Below are 24,123 nucleotides of genomic sequence, written 5' to 3'. Positions count from 1 at the left end.
CAGCGTGTTTGGCAGGGGACATGCGATATGGTCGTTGTTTGATTGGTACTTGCTGAGTGAGGTAAATATGATGTTGGAGAACATCAGTACGACCTGGAATGATCGCACAGACTTTCGGATTTGCTTCCAGGACTTGACGTAGCTGGCATTTTCCATCAGTCGTTAAGTGAGATTCATTCACAGCACGGTCAATAAAATTTTGGATGTCCATGTCATCTGTGCTGAATGTAAATTCAGGTTGAGGAGGAGGAATTGAACTCAAGAGAGAGACACTTTGATTTGTATTCCCTTGATGCATTCCTTTTCTGGATCGGGGTCTGTAATCAGGTACACTTGCACGTCCTGGTTGAAATGGGTACTCCACATCAGGGGTAGATTTGAAGGTATACTTCTTGTCGATTACATTTAATTGTAACCCACTAAAGAAGATAAAATCCAGGCCCAGGACCACTGAATATGACAGAGCTTTGGATGCTAGAACTGCTACTGGTATGGTGAATACTTTTCCATGAAGATTGATCGAGATATTCAGCCATCCAAGAGGAACCTCTGCTTCACCATTTGCTAGATACAAAGGTCCTAGTGCCCAGGGTTGAAGAACATGAGGTGCTTGAGCAATGTTCTTCCAAAGAGTTTCGTGAATGAGGGTATAGCTTGCACCCGTGTCCACAATGGCTTTCCCCTTCCACGAACAAACACTGACAGGCACAATTAACTGTTGAGGTACATTGACAGGATTTGTGAGAGTAGATGACAGACTTCCAGATGTAATGGTTAAATTGGGTTTATCTGGAGGTGCGAGAGAATTCTCTATAATTACAGAAGACATTGAATTGTTTGAAGGTTGGCCCGGCGGCTTAGGTGAGTGGAAATTTCGTTTGTTACTGTAGGGCTGGTGACCTGAAGACTGGGTTTGTTGGGCTGGAGAAGTGAAGTAAGGACAAGTACCGGGTGCATGGAGTCCTCGACAGCGCCAACACTGTATAGTAGGTTGGGTAGGAGTCACCCCTCTGGGTGATGCGACAACAGATTTAGAACCAGCTTTGCTGTCACACTGCTTCTGTTGTTCATGGTCTTTCTCCAATTGGTGCCCCAGCCGAACCAACTCTTCTACGGTGGTTACACGGCTACGAAGGTGACTGGCAAGGTAAGGTTTTATGTTTTTAAGAATCATCTTAACAATATCTGCTTCAGTTAAACTTGGTTTCCACCTTTTACAGAGAGCTCTGTAGGTAAAGGCAAAATCCCGAATGGACTCCTTCTCTTTTTGAATCCGATGGCGAACCCGTTCAGCTAACTCATCTTCATAGTCCTCAGCCAAAAAAGCAGCCTGAAAAGCAGCCTGAAACTCATCCCATGTTGTAACAGATGATCTTGCTACTTCCCACCAGTCTCGCGCAGTACCATATAAAACTGTCCTGAAGGTGGCTAAGATGTCAGCGTCCATTAGAGGATGTACAGCGAGGAAGTCTTGACATCGAGTTATGTACAACAGAGGATCCGCGTCGTCTGATGGCCTTCCAAATGCGGGAAATGTGAGCTTAATGTGGTCACTTTTGCTAGCAGTAGCAGAAGCTGCTGGATGAGTTACTTGTGATGGTGTTGGAGATTGAGATATGGGGTTTTGAAAAGGAAGGTTTTTTCCACTTAGGTCAGCCATTATTTTTCCTTGACTCTCAAACTTTGCTTCCATTTTATTTTGCAGGTCTTTCAGGTTAGTGGACAATTTGTCAGTGAGTAATGTCAATTGACTACTTTTTTCCAGCAGTTGATCAGACTCCTTCTGAAAGTGCTGTTGAACTGATTGAATGTCCTGTTGAATCTCAGACTGCAACTGTTGCACCATGAAGCGCATTTCTGACACTAAGGTATTCTCTACCTTTTGCAGTTCCTGAGCCATCATCATCTTCATAGCTTTAATTGTCTGATCAGACTCAGTTTCAGCTTGCTGCTTGTTTGCAGATAATGTAGTGGACAGTTGTTGCTTGATTTCATCCATCTTTCCAGCGAGTTTAGTGATCTGGCTCTCATGGCTGGACGAATTGGACTTTAGTTCCTTAGTGAGTTCCGTTACAGCTTTCTCTTGTTTGGTCATGAAATCATGCAACTGGTCCCAGTTACCTTGTGCTCGTGCAGTGAGTTGACCAATCTCTCTTCCAGGTGTTGGGAGAGTTCTAGGCAGGTCATACTGTACCCCTGAAGAAGAAGAAGGTGGTGGTGAAGCAGCGGCTGGAGATGATGTCCCAGGTGATGGAGTGCATAATTGCATGGGTTCTGGAGATTGTGGTCTCCCCGGAAAAGATCGAGCTGGAGTGCTGCCTCCTAATGGTGGGGACACAAATTGCACATGTGGACCTGGCTGCACCACGTGACTGAACTGGATAGGGGTGTGGCAGAAAGTTGGAACAAAGGATTCCTGAGGAGTTGGACGGCGCACATGTGGCCAGTTAGGGGTGGCCACATCTGGAGCCTCCATATCAATAAACGTTGTGGTTGGGGAAATGTGCTTTGCCATGATTATGGGGAGAAAATATAATATCAATAAATTATGCAATAAGAGTGGTGCAAATCAGTATTGTGTATGTCAGTTAATTCATCTTTCACACAGTTCAAAGAATTGAAGCAATTGTCCAACAATCAATCAAGAAATCAGAAACATGACCATACAATTTAGGATAATAAGTCCATGATCACCACTTTCACTCAATCCGCATTAAATAATAGGTTTCAGTTCAAATTGGTTACTCTCTATAGTTAAATTCAATAAAGAATATGGAGTAACAACAACAACATTTTTTTTTTTTTTTACTATTTTCAGGAGGATCCCAAAACACAGGTTTGGCAAATTAACAGGATTACCACACTTCAATTCACAAAAATGCAAATGCACTATCAAACCACAACAAAATAGTCAGTAAACATTCACATTTTAGACTTATTCACTCAATTATTTTCAAGTCCCTGTTCGGGCGCCACTTATGTAACGGTGGCAACCTTAATTTTATTTGGAATTTAATTCCTAAACTAAATATAAGTAAATTCGGGCGCCAGGTGGAATAAAATCCACCAAAATAATTAAATATACTAAACTACTACAAAATACTAACCACCAATTACACACTATTAAATAAAGTATTGAAATTCGTTCACAAAGAAAACACACTATAGGTTCAAATAGCAAATTGTTATATTCAAATATCAAAACAGAAAAAAAAACTATTTCACATGGAAAAGCATTACACAGGCACAAATCGGAAGTCTCTTGATGCTGGGGCGTGGTGAGAGATTATCAGTTCAAGAGGTTTTGGGTTATTCAAAAAAGAAAGAAAGAAACACTCAATTTCAATAATCAAGATATTAAGAAAAAAATAAACAGTTCACAACCAGCAGTTTCTGATTCCCCAAAAAGGAACACAACAAAACCAAAACAATCTTAATTATGCATGAATGTATTTTGTCCGTGTGTTTGTGTTATGTGTGTGCGTGTCTCAACGGCTCTGCGCAGGGGAGCTTGAGTTTAGAGTCAGAGAAAGTGCGTCTTTTTAAAGAGTACCTGCGGCCAGTCGGCAGTGTAAAAATCACCCGGAAGGGGAGAAGAGATCCGAAGACGATTAATCCCTCTTTGTCCACTGAACCCAAACACGCATCGAGGTGAAATACCCACGGATGGATCCAGCACTCATTGCAGGCAGCCTCGGTAACGCAGAACCGAACGCTCAGTCATCGCACAGCCTCGGAGGTGAACCGGCAAGTTTTCGTGCAAGACACTTCATAATCAGCCACACATCAGCGCTCTGAGTCTCTGCTAGAAGGTTCCGAAAGCCGTCCCAACGGCAGGTACGTTAATCCTGTGCAATTCAAATCTGCCCGCGACTGGACTCTGCAGCCTCTGAATATCTCCGCATACTCAAAGCACTTTACCCAACTTCCCCCCCTCTGCTTTTGCTTCCGCTTTTGTTTGTTTATTTCCTCTGACGATCCTCCACACCTCTCTTTTGATTGGCTCTGACATTTTTATTTATAAATACATAATTAACCTGTGCGGTTCATCCCGAAACCGTCACAAGCCGATCTCCGGTTCTGGCGGTAGCACTTTTAGCATAGCTTAGCATAGATAATTGAATCTAATTAGACCGTTAGCATCTCTCTAAAAAAAAATGACCAAAGAGTTTCAATATTTTTTACTATTTAAAACTTGACTCTTCTGTAGCTGCATCGTGTACTAAAACCGACGGAAGATTAAAAGTTGAGATTTTCCAGGCCAATATAACTAGGAACTATACTCTCATTCCTGCGTAATGATCAAGGAACTGTGTTGCCGTACCATGGGTGCAGCAGGCGCAATGATATTACAAACTTAGTGCCGGTCACATTGGAAGTTACCTAGCTGGGGATTATTTTCAAGCGCTGCGTAATATCATTGCGCCTGCTGCACCCATGGTACGGCTGCACAGTTCCTTGATTATTACGCATGAATGAGAGTATAGTTCCTAGTCATACTGGCCTAGAAAATCGCAACTTTTCAGTTTCTGTCGGTCTTAGTACACGATATAACTACAGAAGAGTCAAGGTATAAATAGGAAAAATATCAAAACTCTTTGGTAATTTTTTTTCGAGAGATGCTAACGGTCTAATCAGATTCAATGATCTATGCTAAGCTATGCTAAAAGTACTACCGCCAGACACAGAGATCGCCTGAATGGATTCGAAAACGGTAAAACTCAACTGTTTAATTATAGGGGAGTTGGAAAATGATCCTATTTCCAAAAAAGTGGAGTGTTCCTTTAACAGTATCCGGAAGTTTTGTTTTAGAGTGTCAGATCAAAATTTTTGGAATATGGCGGCACAGTGTTGCTGGATCTGTTTTTTTATTTTATTAATTAACTTAATGTCACCTGTTTCCTGGGCGGTAGCACAGATATGGTTTACTATCGATTCCACTCATTCTGAAAATTTTCATCAGAAATTGACAATACACTTTGCTAATTGACTATTGGGGCAGGGTCTATGGTGTAAATTTTCAATTCAAAATACATTAAATAGCACCATCAACTAGTGTGGAGCACGGGGATCAATACTTGCAAAACAATGGCTGTCACATTGAGTGGCAGAGGTGATCTCTGGTGCCTAGTGATACTTGATAGTCCTCAATCATGTCCACTGGTGTGTCATTCCATCAGGAGTGTAACTGTGTCACAAGCCACTCCTAAAGGAGTCTCTGTCACAGACGTCTTTGTGCAGCAGCAATGTGGTCATCTGCCTTGATGTGGGTGAGTTGCCTTCAGGACACTATTGATATTGGTGATCCACTGATTTAGTCAATCAGGAATCAGGAATTAAAACTCGAGTTACAAATACAACAGTAAAGATGTCAAATGACTAGCAGTTAATGTTCATTTGAACAACTACCATTATTCATGAGAAGTTTTCCAAAGAGGGGGAACACGGGGCGTTCTCTTATAGGGGTGGCTGCATCACATATCTTTTGTTGGTATTGTATTTTAATCCCCTTTACGTGAGGCACATTTTTTGTGGCACTCTTGTGGTCATCATCTGTCAATGTATGATAGAATCGCTGTTACGTTCTTATCTCACATTTTTTGGAAACAAATTAAACTGGTATAAATACAAAAATTATGATCTTGCCACATGCGTTTTAAACTACATTTGTTTCTCATCAAAATGTGCAACCTTATTTGTCTTTGACCATCTTGCATGTTCATTTATCTCTTTTTGTGTGCTTTTTAGACCCATTGGACTCACGTGGAGACAATTGAGCTGGTGAACGATGGAACTGGTTTGGGCTTTGGGATTGTTGGCGGTAAAACCACAGGTGTTATCGTCAAAACCATCCTACCTGGAGGCATCGCTGACCAGGTAAACACTCAGTGGAAATCAGATCATCTATGTTTTGTTTAGTTTTTTTCTGTTCCTGGGTGACTTTTTCAGTTCATGTTGACTTTTGTATGCATTATTACAACCTGGGGTGTTTTTGTCTGTCTGTTCCTCTTAATATGTCTCTTTCTCTGACCTTTTATCCTCTCCTCAACCTTAAACTTTTTGCTTTCTTTTCAAGCAATTAAGAAACATTAAGGAAAGACATGTAAAAAAATTACAAACAAAACTTAAGTCAACATTATGACATAAATTAAATACCGGTAATTGTCTAATAACCCTGTGAGGATTCCTGTTAATTTAACCCAAGAATGAAAACAGTGAAGGTTCTCATAAAATCTGTTTATGAAAAATAAGCAAGTTCACCATCTCTCTAATTGCTTCTAGGATGGTCGCTTACGAAGTGGGGATCACGTTTTGCGTATCGGTGATACGGATTTGTTTGGTCTAAGCAGTGAGCAGGTTGCTCAAGTTTTGAAACAATGTGGCAACAGAGTTCGACTGCTCATCAGTCGTGGGACGGCAGACGATGCTCCACCCCCTCCTGTCTCCTTGCCAACTGTCACTGAGCAACAGGTACAGCGCCGTTCATATACAGATCAGTCTGAACAACATGTAAAACACTGAGCTGTTTGTTTAAGTGTGGTAACTGACTCATCTAGAGGTATATGTTATTGCTCAGTGGTTGCTCTTTCATGACTCACGAGACTTACTCAGAAGTGCTCAACAACTGACATCATGTACAGTGAAAACATAAGAGAATATCAGTGTGGATAGCACAACTCAGGTACTTTGGTATTGGATGAATTTATTAAGAAATATTGCATGTGCTTCTTATTTTTTCCTTTATCTAATAATACAAAATAGTTAAAAGAAAAATGTTTTCTTGAGAATATTGTTATAATTGGTAATAAAATGTATCAAATTTAAATTAAGAGGTTTCTTTTTCAATCTGTTCTCATTGCAATGTTTTCTGCTTTCAGGGTTTTGAGGAAGAGGAACAGGGCGCTTTTGATGTTAGCTTAACAAAGAATGCTCAGGGATTGGGCATCACCATCGCTGGATATGTTGGGGACAAAACCTCAGGTGAACTTTAAATCATACACCAAATTATATTACCAAACTGAACTGAAGTGCATACTGAACAAACAAAAGTCTTAAACTTCAGCTTGTAAGTGTTTGGGCTGTGGACATGAATGATACCTTAAATGCGGCTTGTTGAATATTGGCTTGTGTTATGATTCGGTGTATATAGATGTGACAGTCCCTTGTGTAAAATAAGTACTCTTTAGCTCAGTGGTTCCCAATCTTTTTCTGCCAGGCCCCCCCTTTTGTAGAAAAAAATATTTTCATGCACACACTTAATGACTCTCAAACATGACCTTGCTTGCAAAATCCTATAGGATTTACTTGAAACATTTTAATTAATACAGTACTACAAGTACAGTACTACTTCTCAACATCAACAGGCTTCTCTTTGTGTTCGTGATGTGAATTCTCTAAGTGGCGTTTTAACTAGTTCGGCTTCATACTGTCAGAAGCTAATATTTTGAGGCATGCAACACACCGTGACCTTTCTTCATTATCCACCATTGTACTGGTGAATCCGTGGGCGAGATATGCCTCATCATATTTTCTTGTCTTGAGGCTATCTACGCTGGATGCGACAAAGCGAACGTTGCAAATCAATTTTGTAAGAAAAAATGATGTGGACGTCGAAGATCTCAAAAATGAAGTTTATTACAGTAAAGTAGTGGCAAGGTACACAAAAGCACCTTGGGTTCACCGGTGTCAGAATGAACCCAGATCATCCAAATCTCAAACCTTTTATCCTAATACAGTTTTCAACTCTTAATGTAAATTAAGTTGCTCTTATTGTGACAGCTGTGGTCTGTATGTTAATGAAGTTGAGACACCCCCTTGTCTGAGAAGATTCTCTGTGTCCCACACCCATTCCCATTCTACAATTGACTACCATTTGTTCAGGATATGATCAACCCAAATGGTCAACTCTTAATGTAAATGAAATCAGAACAGCAAAAGGTTTAGGTGATACAATCTATCTGAAGTGATCACATCTTTGATCTTCTGTTAGAACGGTCAAATGCTTAAGGTGACAAGCTATTTGAAGTCCCTGTAATCAAAATGGTCGTTGGTTGCCCTCTGTGATACTATTTATTTACATATTACTGAGATTGGATGTAATTGTCTCTATATGATAATTAAGCTCTTTTAAGTGAAGGAACATTCTGATATAAATGTATATATTGGAGTGGAAGTTGGATCGGGGCAGACTATAATTTCTTACAGACCCCCCTGTGATGCTCTTGGCCCAAAAGAAGCATCAAAACCACTCCCTTTTCATAGATAACACCTCCCTTTCCTGGTGGGCAGGTGCCTCAGTGGCGGCGTAGCCCTGCCTTAGGTTGTTCCCTTATGGCCATCGGAGAATCTTACCCGTCTTTGGGATCTACGCCTCCTGCACACCGAGTTATGGCTCTACTTCACTTGAGCAAAATTATCATAGTTTGTGATAATGAAATTTACTTTTTTTTTTTTTTTTTACAGAGGTAACCAAGAACCATTATATCCACTTGGAACATTCAATATTGATCATGGAATTATCTATAATCTAACAATAATCTAATGTTTAAACAGAATACATAACATAATGCATTGGCAAATAATAAGAAAGATACATACACATACAGCCGTTTTAACGGTTACATTCCAAATTAAACCAGAATAGGCCACATCTCCATCATGCATTTGTTTAGCAAAAATCTTGTCTTTCTTCAAGGCCTTGTTGGGCTCTCACAATGTCAAATGTTCAGTGGTGTTCTCATCAGTGATGTTAGCATATTGTTTAGTTTTGATAACTCAAATAATCAACAATCAATAGACAATAGTGTGTGTGTGTGTGTGTGTGTGTGTGTGTGTGTCATTTTGTGTCCATGTGTGTGTGTGTGTGTGTGTGTCATTTTGTGTCCATGTGTGTGTGTGTGTGTTTCATTTTGTGTCCGTGTGTGTGTGTGTGTGTGTGTGTGTGTGTGTGTGTCATTTTGTGTCCATTTTTATCAGTGTGGACATCCTTTATCCACTTGTTTTCCCTCTATGTGGAGAAACTGCTGTCCGTAGTCTCTGAAACGGTTTGTTTCTGAAATCTCCTCTTGTTTCACTTCCCATTGTCCATTTTTTCTTTTTTTTTCTTTTTCTTTTTTTTCTTTTTCTTTTTTTTTTCTTCTTTTTTTTCTTTTTCTTTTCTTGGACCATTCTTCTAGAAGAAGCAGTCACTGTTCAAGTATGTGCCTCTTCATCAGTTCATTCCATCCTAACTTTTAGGCCTGGAGTTCTGGATCTTGCAGGTCTGGATATCTCTATTCTTTTCTTTTTCTTGAGAAAATCCCCTGGCTCCACTTCCTTCTCGTCCTTCAAACGACCAGATCACCTTTCTCCAGGAGGTTACACATTTCAGACAAACAACTTGATGCTTATATCTGAAACCATAATCAAAAGAAGAGGTTGCCCCCCTTTCCCCCACAAGCATCTTTTCACATTCAAACATCAAAATCACAGAAGTTTCATCTCGAAACATCAAACATCAGTAATGTCTCAAAAAAATAATTTCAAAATTAATGTCATTTAAACAATTATTATGAATTTCAACTACATATCAACGCTAATAAAACATGCTTCATAAGGAATCACCCCCTTTTTGATAGTAAACCATTTTCTAAAATATGTTACTATCATAAAAACTCATTCTAATTTGCATCAGCATGTGCTTGTGACTGAGTCATGTTGCTCGTGCAGTGATAGATTTGACAAGTTGTGAATTAATTCTTCATTATTTCCTTTCAACAGTGCTAACTGGGTTTCTAAATTGCCTATTTTCTCAAGCAAACCACGATAGCCCACTCATATGGTTTATCAACAATATTTTCTATTCCATCAAACAATCCCTGAGAACCGTGTTTAGCGACGTATTTAACAATAATTTCTTCCATTTAAAAGTTATATCTGGCTTTACAATAACTTGTGTATTCACAACGTCTGATTTAAATGACTGCGTTATCTAGATGCTTTAAGATATTTGTTAGTCAGTTCATTCCCAGATTGTATGCAAATGAACACAACCAGCACACTGAGCGAACCTTCTAAACCTAATCAAAGTCACAGTCCTTAGGACCTTAAATGTTACACAAAATCGTTTTGGGAAAAAAAATAAAAATTAAAAACAACACTGTCACAGTACGTCGGACACAACCGCATTACGTCGGGTTCTTGTGTTTTTTTCATTTATTTATTTATTTTCCTTAAAACAGCTTGATAAATCCCAGTACTTCGACCATAAACAAATTATATCAAAAAACTAACACTGTCACAGTACGTCGGACATAACCACACTACGTCGGGTTTTTATGTTATTTTCTTAAAACAGTCTGCTTATCATTACTTCTGGCATAAACCATATAAAAAATTAACACTGTCACAGTACGTCGGACAACCACAGTACGTCGGGTTTTTATGTTATTTTCTTAAAACAGTCTGCTCATCAGTACTTCGGCCATAAACAATATAAAAAATTAACACTGTCACAGTACGTCGGACAACCACACTACGTCGGGTTTTTATGTTATTTTCTTAAAACAGTATTGCTTATCAGTACTTCGGGTTCAAACAATATTTATACATTTTAAAACAATGCCGCAGTACGTCGGGCAAAACCACACTGCTTCGGGTTCTTTGTTTTAAACTTCACAAAGTCACGGCACATCAGACTCACTAGTCTAGCCTATGCTATAACACACAATAGTTGTGAAATAATTCTGTGACCACACTGCGTCGGGTCTATTCAACTACTTTAGAATTTCCTCAGAATCATTACAACAATCAGTTTCAAGTACGTTAGAAACCTACACATTTGTTTCAGTTACTTTAGAAACAACCAATCTAATATAACTCTGCCACCACACTACTTCGGGTTATTCAGTTACTTTAGAATCTTAACAGAATTATAAGAGACCAACACCAAGTTTCAGTTACTTTAGAAACTTTACACTTAAGCACTTTGTTTCAATTACTTTAGAAACAACAATTCCAATACAAGTCTGCCACCACACTGCTTCGGGCTTATTCAGTTACGTTAGAATCTTAACCTGTTAGCCTTCACCAGAGCGAGGACGCTCTGAAGCGTTTTTTTTTTTAAATAGTTCAAAGTTACTATCAGATTTAATGTTATTACCTTGACAAACTATACATCATTAAAAATATATAAGTCTCACGTTTCAGTATTTGACCACTATTGTATTCTGAGAAACTTATAGTGACAGTTATGTCTTAATTTGTGTCAGGATTTATGTAATGAAAAAATGAGTCGATACCTTTAATGTGAATTATGAGCATCAGCGCGTCCATTCATAAAAAAACTCCGGTGGTGTTGTCATGAGAACGCGTGACAAAACAACGTTCCTCAGGGCTTTTGGCTCAAAAATGTGCAGATTTGGAGAAATATTGATATATTCTCATAGGTTTACATCAGATTTCTATAGACAGGAATAATATTTATTGAATTTATATCAAAATGCGTCCATGTAATCATATGCGCGCTGGATACTCTGATGTACTGTGTTTTCAAACCATACAGAAGACTGAGGGCGCCAGAGATACACAGAATAATCCATATACGAATGCACTGCACATGAAGAAGAGCCCTACCATGTGACCTTCCAGGACGTCACTTACATAAACACAGCTAGCTTTCAGAGATCGTTGTAACATGCAGATAAAGATGTTTTGAAGACAATAAACATGATTGCAATGATATTTGATTTACCTGTGTTCTTCGAGCCATGTCAGGTATTTTTATAATAATAGATTATATGTATAATGTAATGCTAATCTATATAGACTTTACAATAGTGCAGAATAACATAAACTCATTTATTTTCTGTCTGATTTTCTTTTCTGAAGCCAAATAAGCTCATAGAAGATTATTTAAAACACTCGACTTGCGTTTTAAAGTAAGTTTGGAGCACAAACAAGGTTTTAATCTCATAAATTGTCGTGTATTGATGGTGTGCTAAGCTAACATGCTAGCTAGCTCTCTAGTTGCACCTGCCATCTAGCTGTTATTTTTTATGATTTTTTTCTAAATCGGAATGCTTACTGAAATATTTATTTATTTAAGAAAGGCATTTGATACAGTTATAAATGTGAAAGGTGAGAACTATGAAAGAAATTAGGGGGTGAAACGGCGTGAATAGCCAAATCGTTAGCCATTATAATGGAGACAAGGGAAAAGCATATTTATGGCCATAAGCCGGCTGGAGAGGTGTGAATGAGTGCAGGAGAGAGTGACACTGAATGGGTCTCGTTTGCACCACAAAAAAATAGAGACAATAGACTGAATAGATGCTAATAGATGACAATAAACACGAGTTTGCATTTTAGAGTCAATTCAAAATAAAGTCATTTGAGATGATCTTGAAAAACATTTAACAAAATACAGAGTTTTAGACTTATCACCTTCAAATTTTAAATATAACATGGTCAGACATGTGGCTTTAGCTGGAGTGCATTTCTAGAGTGCTGACGGGCCAACTTCAATTTAATTTTCATGAAGATGTTTCATAAAAATAAATTTCTAATAACTTACACAACTTTGAAGCTATTCATAATTTTTTTTTCATTATGACAATAATTCATTCTACATTTCCAATAAAGTGCCAGGTGTCAGCTTTCAAATGAGATCATGCTTGTGCTTTTAGGACAAAGGGTCAATTAACTGAATCTGTTTTAGGTTCAGAATGCAATTTCTGGGGATTTTTCAAAAATGGCGCTGAAGGCTAACAGGTTAAACAAAATTGTACGGAATAGGCTTAAAACTCCTCCTGCTAATACTGAATAAACCAAATTCGATCTCTTCTGTCCTTAATTTTTCTTTTCTAGATTCTTTTAAAACGAGGAATTCCTTGACAAAAACAGCATAAATGAAAGAAAACAGCTTTTTCTTACCTTTTCTCTTCTTTGTTGGAAATCCGTCGACTGAGCTGGCTCGCCAATGTAAGAAAAAATGATGTGGACGTCGAAGATCTCAAAAATGAAGTTTATTACAGTAAAGTAGTGGCAAGGTACACAAAAGCACCTTGGGTTCACCGGTGTCAGAATGAACCCAGATCATCCAAATCTCAAACCTTTTATCCTAATACAGTTTTCAACTCTTAATGTAAATTAAGTTGCTCTTATTGTGACAGCTGTGGTCTGTATGTTAATGAAGTTGAGACACCCCCTTGTCTGAGAAGATTCTCTGTGTCCCACACCCATTCCCATTCTACAATTGACTACCATTTGTTCAGGATATGATCAACCCAAATGGTCAACTCTTAATGTAAATGAAATCAGAACAGCAAAAGGTTTAGGTGATACAATCTATCTGAAGTGATCACATCTTTGATCTTCTGTTAGAACGGTCAAATGCTTAAGGTGACAAGCTATTTGAAGTCCCTGTAATCAAAATGGTCGTTGGTTGCCCTCTGTGATACTATTTATTTACATATTACTGAGATTGGATGTAATTGTCTCTATATGATAATTAAGCTCTTTTAAGTGAAGGAACATTCTGATATAAATGTATATATTGGAGTGGAAGTTGGATCGGGGCAGACTATAATTTCTTACAATTTGTCCTTTGTGTCAGCATTGGAGTGCATCAGTTGCACAGAAAGGGGCATCAGTTTACTTTTGGGGATTTGTCATGTCACGCCGCATCAAGTGTAGACAGCATCACTGATTATAATGGGTTATATTAGCTTTTGTCGCATCGTGCCACTTGCATCTGGTGTAGACACATTGTTTTGGTAGTTGTTTGAAGTGGATTCATCTTCTGCTTTACTTTTACCTGGCACTGGCAGTCCTTTCACATACTTGTCCATGCTTAGTGCAGAATCATGCATCATTTATTTATATTTTTATAAGGCACCCCTCAGTTTGGGAACCACTGCTTTAGCTTACAGTTTATTTAGCAAATGAATACTTAATACAGAATCAATAAACTTTAAAAGAATATACTTAAGTTTAAACTAGTGTTGTCAAAAGTACCGACTTCTGTACCAGGTCTGTACTGAAATGTAAAAAATGTGACGATACCAGAATTCCCTCTAGGATTTTTAGCACTGTTGAACGGATTCTTAAACACCATCGTGTTTACACGCTCCACGTGATCGGCTTATTTTTTGAGATGCTTGCAGAGAAAGGTCTACCAAAGCAAAGTTACTGGGTTGTCACTTTTCACGTTTTCTGGGTTGATAGATGCACCGGGGACCTGATTATAGCACTTAAACACAGAAAAAGTCAGATTTTAATGATATGTCCCCTTTAAATCTCATCTTATTTTTTAAAAATACTTTTACTTTTTTTATTTTTTATTATACTTATATTTATTTTAATTAGTATTTTATTATTTTTTATATTATACTATAAGTTAGAGCTGCACAATTAATCAATAAAAGATTGCGATCTCGATTCAAACACTGACACAATCTTATTTCCTAAATATCAGCGATTCGGCTGTCTGTTAAAACTTTCTTTGACAAGTACGATCACAGCAAACTCATTCAGATTGGCTTTGGCGCTGCCACTGACCCAGAGAGAGCAGTTGTCATGTATAGGTATGAAACAACTTCACAATCAGTCTTTTCATCCACACAGTGTCGTTATTTCTGTATTACAAACATTGACATTATCACAGAAAATTATACAAGTTTATAGTTCAGACCTAAATTCTATGGTAGCACTGAATAAAATACAGTAAAGCACCTTTCGAAAGTAACTTGACTCTTCAAATAAAAATAGTTTCGATTGCATTGTTACACCCATAGGGGGTGACAAGTGAATGTTTTGTCATTGAATCATTCATTCAAGAGAATCGTTCAAAAACACTGCATGCGTCTCATTTTGGAGGCACTCAGCATACCCAGTTAAAGAAGTCACCTCTCGTCACTGCTACCAGTGCACATTCAAAACAATTAAGCACTCTTCTATTTCATAATGGGTTTCATTCAGGTTTAACTTTCAGTGTAAGTTACATGTGATATTTTGTGTTTCCCACTCTATTAAAAGGAGGTTTTATTATGTAAAGCCTGCATGTGCAGAAAATATCACTCCTGACTCCTGATTTCAAGTATTCTAACGTTTCTGTCCCTGACAGTGACAGGCTTGATATTTACTGTTTCTCTTTCTTACTCTGGGCAAATTTCAGCTCAAATGAGTATTCTCATTCTAGCGTGCTTCACTTTAGGCAGCGTTTAACCTTTGCTGACTGTAATTTCCTGTTGCAGAGCCCTCTGGGATATTCGTGAAGAGCATTTCGAGGGACAGCGCGGTGGAGCAAGATGGGCGAATTCATGTTGGAGATCAGATCATAGCTGTGAGTTATTTATTTACAACAGAATGTGTCATATAAAACTCTTGTATACAAATGTTTTGGGTTGGAGCGCTTATCAACGTCAAAAGGTTTTAATGCTTACAGGTGAAAGTGCTTCTGTGTGTGAATGTGTGTGTATGTGTGTGTGAATGTGTGCTTATGTGTATATGCATTGGGGTTGGCGAAATAGCAATTTGAGATATTTTATTCTAGTCATTAATCATTTGCATAAAGTTAAACTTTTCTCATTTATTGAAAATGAATTAATTCCCATCAGTTTGTTGATGAAAATCCCTCCCATATATATTGATCTGTGTGACTTGGACTGTCAAGGGTCGTAAATTATCTCAACATGAGATTGAAATTAAAGTCTAAACTTGTGTGCGTGTGTGTGTGTGCAGGTAGATGGTGTGAATATCCAGGATTACACCAACCAGCAGGCTGTGGAGATTCTGAGACACACTGGTCAGACAGTAAACCTGAAACTCGTCCGACACGGCTTTAAACCAGAGGACGCATGCCCGTCAATCATACCAGTCACTGTGGAGACTACTCCCAGCGCATCAAGAAACTCAACAATGGAGCGAACAAATACCAACCACGGTACCACATGCCCAATAACTGTTGTCCTGTTGAATGAGTGTTTGATTTAAGCTGGTTACATCGGTCGTTCACATTTGTTTAAACACTCCACAAATGCAGTTTTCTTTCTTTGGAGCAGGACATTTTATATTAGCTGACCTTTTTTAGGTAGCTAATGGTGCTTTTCCACTGCACAGTACCAGCTCGCCTTGGCTCGCCTCACCTCAACTCGATTCGCCTCTGTTTGGTTTTCCACTGTGTAAAAGTTGTACCAGTACCTGCTTCCAGGTACTTTTTTTCGTATCACCTCCGGCGAGGTTCTAAGCGAGCCGAGGCGAGCTGAGGCGATACTAAAACGTGACGTGACACTCGGGAGACTGCTGATTGGTCAGCGAGAATCGTCACTATTCACTGTGCCATCATTGCACGCGCCAGACGGAGTATCCTGAATAACCCCGGCATTTTTAAATAGTTTTGCCAGAGATTGCGTGATATACCCATTACTAATATTATGTAAAACAGCATACACTCGATTTCCTCCATTGTCCTGTGTGTGTGGGTAGCGGGTGTGTGTCGCGTCGCTATGACGACCACCAGGTACTATTGTGGAAGTACTATGCAATGGAAAACGGAGCGAAACGCGAGCCGAGCCGAGCCGAGACGAGCTGAGTCGAGTCGAGCTGGTACTGGTAATGGAAAAGCGCCATAATATTAAGGTTGCACAATTAAAATGAAATAAAATCTACACCACGATATGGCTTAGTGCAAAAGGCTGCAATTTAATTAAATGAATATATAGTCTGTATGAGCTGTGTGCTTTAAAGGGGTCCTATTATGCTAAATTCATTTGTACAAGGTGTTTAAACACCGATGTGTGTCTACAATGTGTGTAAACAATTTTTTTTTATAATCCCCATAAATAATTAACAATCTCTCCAAACTCGTGGTTTCAGATTTCCCCCTACTCTTACGTAAGAGTAGGGAAGCCCCGCCCATGATCGGTGACAATCTGCCCTATTAGTATAGATCCCGTCCTGAGTGAGCCGCAGCGCTCCGCCATTTCTGTTTACTCGCTGTAGCAGCTGGGGATATACAATGTCTGTGCCAAAAAACATTACGTACTGTTGTTGGATGTACCAACGAACATAATAGTCTCCATAGACCCCCAGGATCCGAGTCACTGAGGACACCTTGGTTGAAGTTGTTACTCGAGGATGGATCAGTTTGTGATCCCGTTTACAGTCTCTGGAGCGATAGGCTACTGGTCACGGCAGTAATGAAAGGGAGAGCGCGCACTGTATTACAGTTCATAGGAGTTGTTTTACGGTTATAAAGTTTACTAGTTTATTAAGCACCCCCGAAAAGACATAAGGTCTGTAAATATTTGTTTACTGTTAGTTGTAACAATTGTTTCTGTGTAATTCGCTGTTTATGTTAATGATGATGCAAGGGAGAGAGAGTTTATGGATAATACTTTAATGCACACTTCTTGTACTGTTTATTCAGCTCTGGAAAGACAACAGACGCTTCATGTTTTGTGTGATGTGCGGTAAAGTTTTGGCCATCATTCGGACGGGGTCCGCTACAGCAGACTTGGAGTGGATAAAAGGAAGATGACAACATAAGTTAACCGTAATTAAACTGAACTATACCTCTTCTATCTCCATGCAGCATATATTCTCTGGCTCTGTAGGCATTATTGTCCGACTCCGGTTCGAACTGAACGCCGCTACTGAGTAGGGGTGGAGAAAAAAATCGATTCTTAGATGCATCGCGATGCGGACGTGGACGATTCTGAATCGATTCACAAATGCCAAAAATCGATTTTTTGATTTTTTTTGAAAATCGATAATAACGTAATATTGACGGAACGCAAAAGATGGAACTCTGAAGCGTGGAAACAATATTGTCAAAGCTTCCACCCGGCTCGGAAAGGGCAAAGCGCATTACACAATCAATCGCAACTTTTATTGCCAAGGATTTGCATCCAGTCGTTGAGAACCAGGGCTTTCGCGCTATGTTCCACACTTTGGAGCCGAGATACAACGTCCCATCTCGGAGATATTTTACAGACACTGCGATCCCCACACTCTACAACAAGACCAAAACCGAAGTCATGGAATCACTGAAGAAAGCGGGTAGGATAGCTGTAACATGTGATGCGTGGACATCCGTATTTTATGTTAATAAAGATTCAGAATATGTTGAAGTTTGTTATAATTTGTTATTGTTGTGATTTTTACTGTAGTGAATTTACTGTTGTGAAATGGAAAATCAATAATCGAGAATCGTTAATAATCGAAAATCGACTGTAATCGAATCGGGACTTCAATAATCGTAATCGAATCGAATCGGGAAATCAGACAGATTAACCACCCCTACTACTGAGTGTTTCTGACATTTTCAGTGCGTCCTGACAGCGGATCACAAGCTCTTGAAGCTCCAGATGGATGATGGATGCTTCGGCTGAGCAGTCCTCTCATTCAAGTGTTGCGTTCGAGGAACTGCTTGAGGTTGTTACTCGTGCTGTGGCCAATTTGAGTCTAGAGTGGCCGGATAAAAGAAAGTCACTCCATCTAAGAAAATCGATATTTAACATCTGGCCGAGAGCAACCTACCCACCTCCATCTCCTGTTCTTCCCACCAAGGTGACGAGGTCTTGGTGGAAACCGTACTCGGCTCTTGTACATGCTTAGGCCACCTCAACTTACTCTATGGTGGCCGGTATGCACGAGCACGGGCGATGCTGAGGTTAGAAGAGACACTTGCCGGCTATCTCTCCCCCTTTATTGCATTGATGTGGAGAAAACCAACCTTACCCACCAAGCCTTGTAGGATAACATCTGCAGATTCCTCTCAGTGGTGAGGGCTCCATGACAGCGTATTCCTCCTTCCTCCCGGCAATAATAAAAAGTGTTCCGGCAATAATGTAATGTGGTCAGTTGCTATGGAAAGAAGGAGAACACAAAACGAAAGTAAAAGCGGCACACACATAAACATAACATAAATGTCCTGGCCTGGTCCTCTCTCGTCCTTCACTGTTGTCGCTCCTCCTTTTATGCTTCCGTAGCTCCTCTGTGAGAGATACAAGGCCAGTGTGGCGCTCAGGTAACGCTCATTATCAATCACGGCACCGGCCTCGTACCGTTCTCTCACGGCTCTCTGCCCCGTCCTGCTTGCCACAAAGTCGTTGAAAGCAGTTTACATTACAAAATATAGAGAAAGCACTAAATGTTCCTAGAGACACCATTGGAAGCATAGTTGTCAAGTTCAAAGTTAATGGAACAGTGGTTACACTACCTGGATGGGGCCAAAAAAGGAAGATATCTACGGTTGCAACCAGATTTCTGATAAGGCAGGTTCAGAAAAACCTGCGAGTGACTGAAAAAGACCTGCAGCAAGACTTGGTGTCAACAGTCACTGAGGTTTCAGCTTGCACAGTAAGGCACGTAAAGCATTCCAGAACTCCAAGACGTACACCGCTTCTGACACAAAAGCACAAGAAAAGTTAGCTCCAATTTGCTCAAAATCATATAAATAAGCCACAGAAGGTTTGGGATTCTGTTCTGTGGAGCGATGAAACAAAACTGGAACTTTTCTGCCCTATGGATCAGCGATATATCTGGAGGAAGAAGAATGAAGTATATGGTGAAAATAACTTTCTGTCTACAGTTAAGCATGGTGGTGGCTCGTGATGCTTTGAGTCTGCTTTGCATCATCTCATCTGGCACTGGAAACATGCAGTGTGTGGAAGGCTAGATGGATTCATTGAAGAATCAGGAAATCCTAGGAGAAAACGTCATGCTGTCAGTTAGGAAGCTGAAGCTTGGGCGTGATTGGACTTTCCAACAGGACAATGATCCCAAGCATACCTCAAATTCCACCAAGGCTTGGTTGCAGAAGAAGTCCTGGAAAATTCACACAGTCACCTGATTTGAACCCCATAGAAAATCTCTGGTGGGATTTGAAGAAGGCGGTTGCAGCACACAAACCCAAGAATATTACTGAACTGGAAGCCATTGCTCATGAGGAATGGGCTAAGATTAGTTTGTAATAACTTTGGCAATCTGCTCGAATGAAGATTCAGAAGAGATATCTTAAAAATCTCTGCTGCAATTTCTTCCAATTCATTCATCACACTGGAAATGTAAGGTATAATGTAGCTGTGAACACGTATAATATTCCTTACAGTGTGCTCTGTTGTGTTCTGGACGTTGTGCAAATCCAGGGGTCATACAATGCGGCAAACCCTTTCCTGATAAATACATAAATATGGAGAGAATACTTGAAGATATTACAACAGAAATGTAAAGCCAGAACTGAGATCTAACTTTAAACCAATAAGAAAGAGAAAGAAAGTTTGGTTTATCCTCATTGTGTGTGCTAGCCTCGCAACCGCTGCACCATATTTAGAGTAAAAATCCTCACTCATCCTTTCATCACAATCCTAAGAAGCCTGTTATTATATAAAGGGAGTTCAAACCAACAGGGCCACACATCACTAATGCCACTGTGTTTTTGTCTTTGTGTGTGTGTGTGCGTGTGTGTGTGTGTGTGTGTGTGTGTGTGTGTGTGTGTGTGTGTGTGTGTGTGTGTGTGTGTGTGTGTGTGTGTGTGTGTGTGTGTGTGCGTGTGTGTGTGTGCGCGTGTGTGTGTGTGTGTGTGTGTGTGTGTAGACGAGAGACTGTTTCTCACACCAGAGGAAAACGCCAAACCTCAGTCTGTCACGGTTCAACCCATCAGAACTCCAGAAAGACGTGACGGTGAGAGACTTTTGCCATTTTGCGACTGCTATCAGTGAATTTACATGCAGAGATTGGCAGATAATGTTGTCATGTCTCTCTCAGGTCCTGTTAAGCTGAGCTTGGAGGAGGAACACAAACTTTTGCAGAAGTGGCAGAATGAGCTCAGCGTCTGCAGTGAAGTCATTGTGAGTAACTCGTTTATGCCTGATTTTTTTAATTAGAAGGACTTTTTGTCTCCAAGTATTATTTAAAAGAAAGAAAAATAATGCCTTTTATACATTTTTATTGTCTCTCTTTAATTTCCTTTTCATAGTTAATAATGTTGTCCTATGTTATTAACTAATACTGTTAACAGTTATCAACTATTTTAATTTGTAGCTATTTTAATTAATATGGTATTTATGTGTAGTTTGTCATTTATTTATAACAGATAATTGCTGTTCCCAATACTACTGTCACAGAATAGGTTATTTATTATTATGTAAATGAGAAGTGACAGGAGCACATGGCATGTGCAGTTTAATGATCAGAAATGTGATTCATTTTTAGATTTATATTAGATGTACTTAACCAGCAGGCACTTGTGAAATATTTTTTTTTTAGATTCAAAGTTAATTTTCTGCTGGCTAACTTGTTGTGTTAGCTAACTTGTTGTAACGACTTCTTTGCAGAAAAATTAATAATGTCAGTACCATCACACTAAAAAATCCACACAATCACACACTATGCTAAAACAAGTCCAGTTTTGATTCAGACCATGGTCAGATCTTTATGCCTGGACATGGGTTGTTGTTTTTTTACATAGATATCAAGACAAACTATCAAGAATAGTTAAAAAACTTTTAAAAACGTTTAATTTAGGATTTCAAGATCATGTAACTTCAGAGTTCCCCTTATTGCCCCTATATTTACCATTGTGAAAAAAGTACACTTTAGTATAGTATACAAAAAAAAGAGTACTTATTATGGAAATAATATATTTGCAAACTGCAAACTGAATGTAATGTTCAAACTGAATGTAATGTTCTCGAACACACTTAATCTGATATTTATTACCACTAACATCAAAATCTGTTTGTATATTTGGAGTGAAGCAGTTTTTTTTTTTTTAAGTCGACTACACCTGTGGCTCATGCTGGAGTAAAGGAGGGCTTTTTTAAAGTTTGAAATGTTTTTTGAACGATTCAGTCATTCTGTGTTACTGTATGTGCAGGTGGCTCAAGTAGAGAAGTTTAGTGAGAACAGCGGTTTAGGGATCAGTCTGGATGCGTGTGCTGGCCATCACTTCCTTAGCTCCGTACTTCCTGAAGGACCTGTCGGACGATCTGGAAAGATCTGTAGTGGAGACGAACTGCTAGAGGTAAAACCAGCACACAACAGGGTCACCACCATAAGAAACAACTGACCAATATGCGTAAAAAATTTGAATCATTATTGGAATTTGGCCCAATTTTTATTGCGTATGTGTCATGTCTTTAATTAATCAAATAAGCCAAGGTAGATTAAGCCGAGATTTCTATTTCTAGAGATCCGAACAAGACAGGAGGCTTATATAGGAATCCTGTATATAGGAATATTCCAATAGCTACGAGGCATGTAAATGCCTTCGAAGAGGTTAGTGAGGGTATGTGTGGGTCCTAACGCCCCAGTGTAGTGACGGGGACACTATACTGACAAAGAGCACCGTCCTTCGGATGAGACGTTAAACCGAGGTCTTGACTCTCCGTGGTCATTAAAAATCCCAGGATGTCCTTCGAAAAAGAGTAGGGGTGTAACCCCGGCATCCTGGCCAAATTTGCCGCTTGGCCTCTGTCCATCATGGCCTCCTGTTCATCCTCATATACTGATTGGCTTCATCGCTGTCTCCTCACCACCAATAAGCTGGTGTGTGGTGGGCGTTCTGGCGCAATATGGCTGCCGTCGCATCATCCAGGTGGATGCTGCACATTGGTGGTGGTTGAGGAGATTCCCCCCTTCCATGTGTGAAGCGCTTTGAGGTCCCAGAAAAAGCGCTATATAAATGTAACTAATTATTGTTATTATTATAAATGTCTTTTTTGGAAAAAGGGCTTAACCACAATATGGACCTTGGTCAGAAATATACAGTACCGTTCAAAAGTTTGGAATCTTAAGAGTTTTTGATGTTTTCTAATTGCGTTTACTTGATCAAAAGTACAATAAAAATTGTCATATTATGAAACATTACAATTTAAAATAATGTTTGTTATTGTAATATATATATTTATTTTAAAATGTAGTTTGTTCCTGTGATGCAAAGTAGAATTTTCAGCATCATTACTCTAGTCTTTAGTGTCACATGATCCTTCAGAAATCATTATAATATGCTGATTTGCTGCTCAAGAAACATTTCTTATTATTATCAGTGTTGTGCTGCTTGATATTTTTGTGGAAACCGTGATTTTTTATTTATTTTTATGGATTCTTTGATGAATAACAATTTATTTATTTAATTTTTAAAGCATAAATACACACGTTGACACCAATAATAATGTGTTAAATATCTCTTCATTATTCTCTGAATATTCATACATTGTGTGTGTGTTTGTTCAGGTGAATGGCATTCCTCTCAGAGGAGAGAATCACAAAGAGGTTGTTGACATACTGAAAGAACTTCCTGTTTCTGTGACCATGGTCTGCTGTAGACCCGCCCCTATAATGACTGACAGCCAAACTGACCAACCGCAGTCAGAGGATGTGGCCACAGATTCCATAGTTCAGGTACATTAAATATTTCATTAAATGTCAAATCCTGTTTAGATTTAATATGTAAGATTACATTTGTAAAGGATAAACCACAATCACTTCAACATTACTGCAAAACAGTGTGGTTGTGGTCTTTTCTTTCCACCAAGAAAACACAATTCGCCTTTGGCTAAGCCACGCCCTAGAATGTAGATTGACCAATCACAGCGCAGCCAAGAACGAGCTCCCACAGAGGGTCCGACGCTTTTTCACGGCGCTCCATTGACTTCAACGCAGGCGGCTCATATTTTTGGTCTCGGCAGGCTATTACGTCGTCGTTTTATAAAAAATATGGTTAAACGTTGTGCCTGGGGCATTTGTAACACAGATACGCGTTTCCCAGAGAGGTTGGAGGGGGTGTCCGTTTTTTCCCCTTCCCAAAACCGAAGTTAAATACTGACAAGTGTCGTCTTTGGATTAAACTGTGTGGACGTCCTCAGTCAGCGAAACCCCTCAAGATCAACAACACACTTTTGCTCTAAGATACATTTAGCTTTTAACCTTACTGTGAAGTTATACTAGTTAGACAGTTTTATGCTGGTTTAGGTTATGATTTCGGTTCTCTGCCCTAATTGTTGATACGCTAGCACACGCTGCTAATAAATACAACTTTATACTCGCGTAGTCCGTTTGTTTTGTAAATAATAACGATTATATAAGTGTATAGAGACCTACCCAGCTTTGCATGAACAGTGTTTCTCCTGATATTGTGAG

General features: G+C 39.2%; 1 protein-coding gene across 15 annotated transcripts in view; it reads left to right on the top strand.

The window, feature by feature from the left end:
• mpdz (multiple PDZ domain crumbs cell polarity complex component) overlaps positions 1 to 24,123 on the top strand; it is a 130,814-nt gene that overhangs the window by 25,822 nt on the left and 80,869 nt on the right. For all 15 annotated transcript variants that reach the window (XM_079638510.1, XM_079638515.1, XM_079638511.1 and 12 more), the window contains exons 7-15: positions 5,749 to 5,877; positions 6,283 to 6,471; positions 6,879 to 6,981; positions 15,234 to 15,322; positions 15,721 to 15,922; positions 20,578 to 20,664; positions 20,749 to 20,831; positions 21,860 to 22,006; positions 23,218 to 23,385. In XM_079638510.1, the coding sequence (XP_079494636.1) occupies positions 5,749 to 5,877; positions 6,283 to 6,471; positions 6,879 to 6,981; positions 15,234 to 15,322; positions 15,721 to 15,922; positions 20,578 to 20,664; positions 20,749 to 20,831; positions 21,860 to 22,006; positions 23,218 to 23,385 (1,197 nt within the window). The remainder of the gene's footprint in view (positions 1 to 5,748; positions 5,878 to 6,282; positions 6,472 to 6,878; positions 6,982 to 15,233; positions 15,323 to 15,720; positions 15,923 to 20,577; positions 20,665 to 20,748; positions 20,832 to 21,859; positions 22,007 to 23,217; positions 23,386 to 24,123) is intronic.

The sequence above is a fragment of the Phoxinus phoxinus genome (genome assembly GCF_949152265.1).
Source record: "Phoxinus phoxinus genome assembly, chromosome: 2".
Lineage (NCBI taxonomy): Eukaryota > Metazoa > Chordata > Actinopteri > Cypriniformes > Leuciscidae > Phoxinus > Phoxinus phoxinus.
The sequence above is the reverse complement of the archived record's forward strand: the minus strand, read 5'-3'. Positions and strand labels throughout refer to the sequence as shown.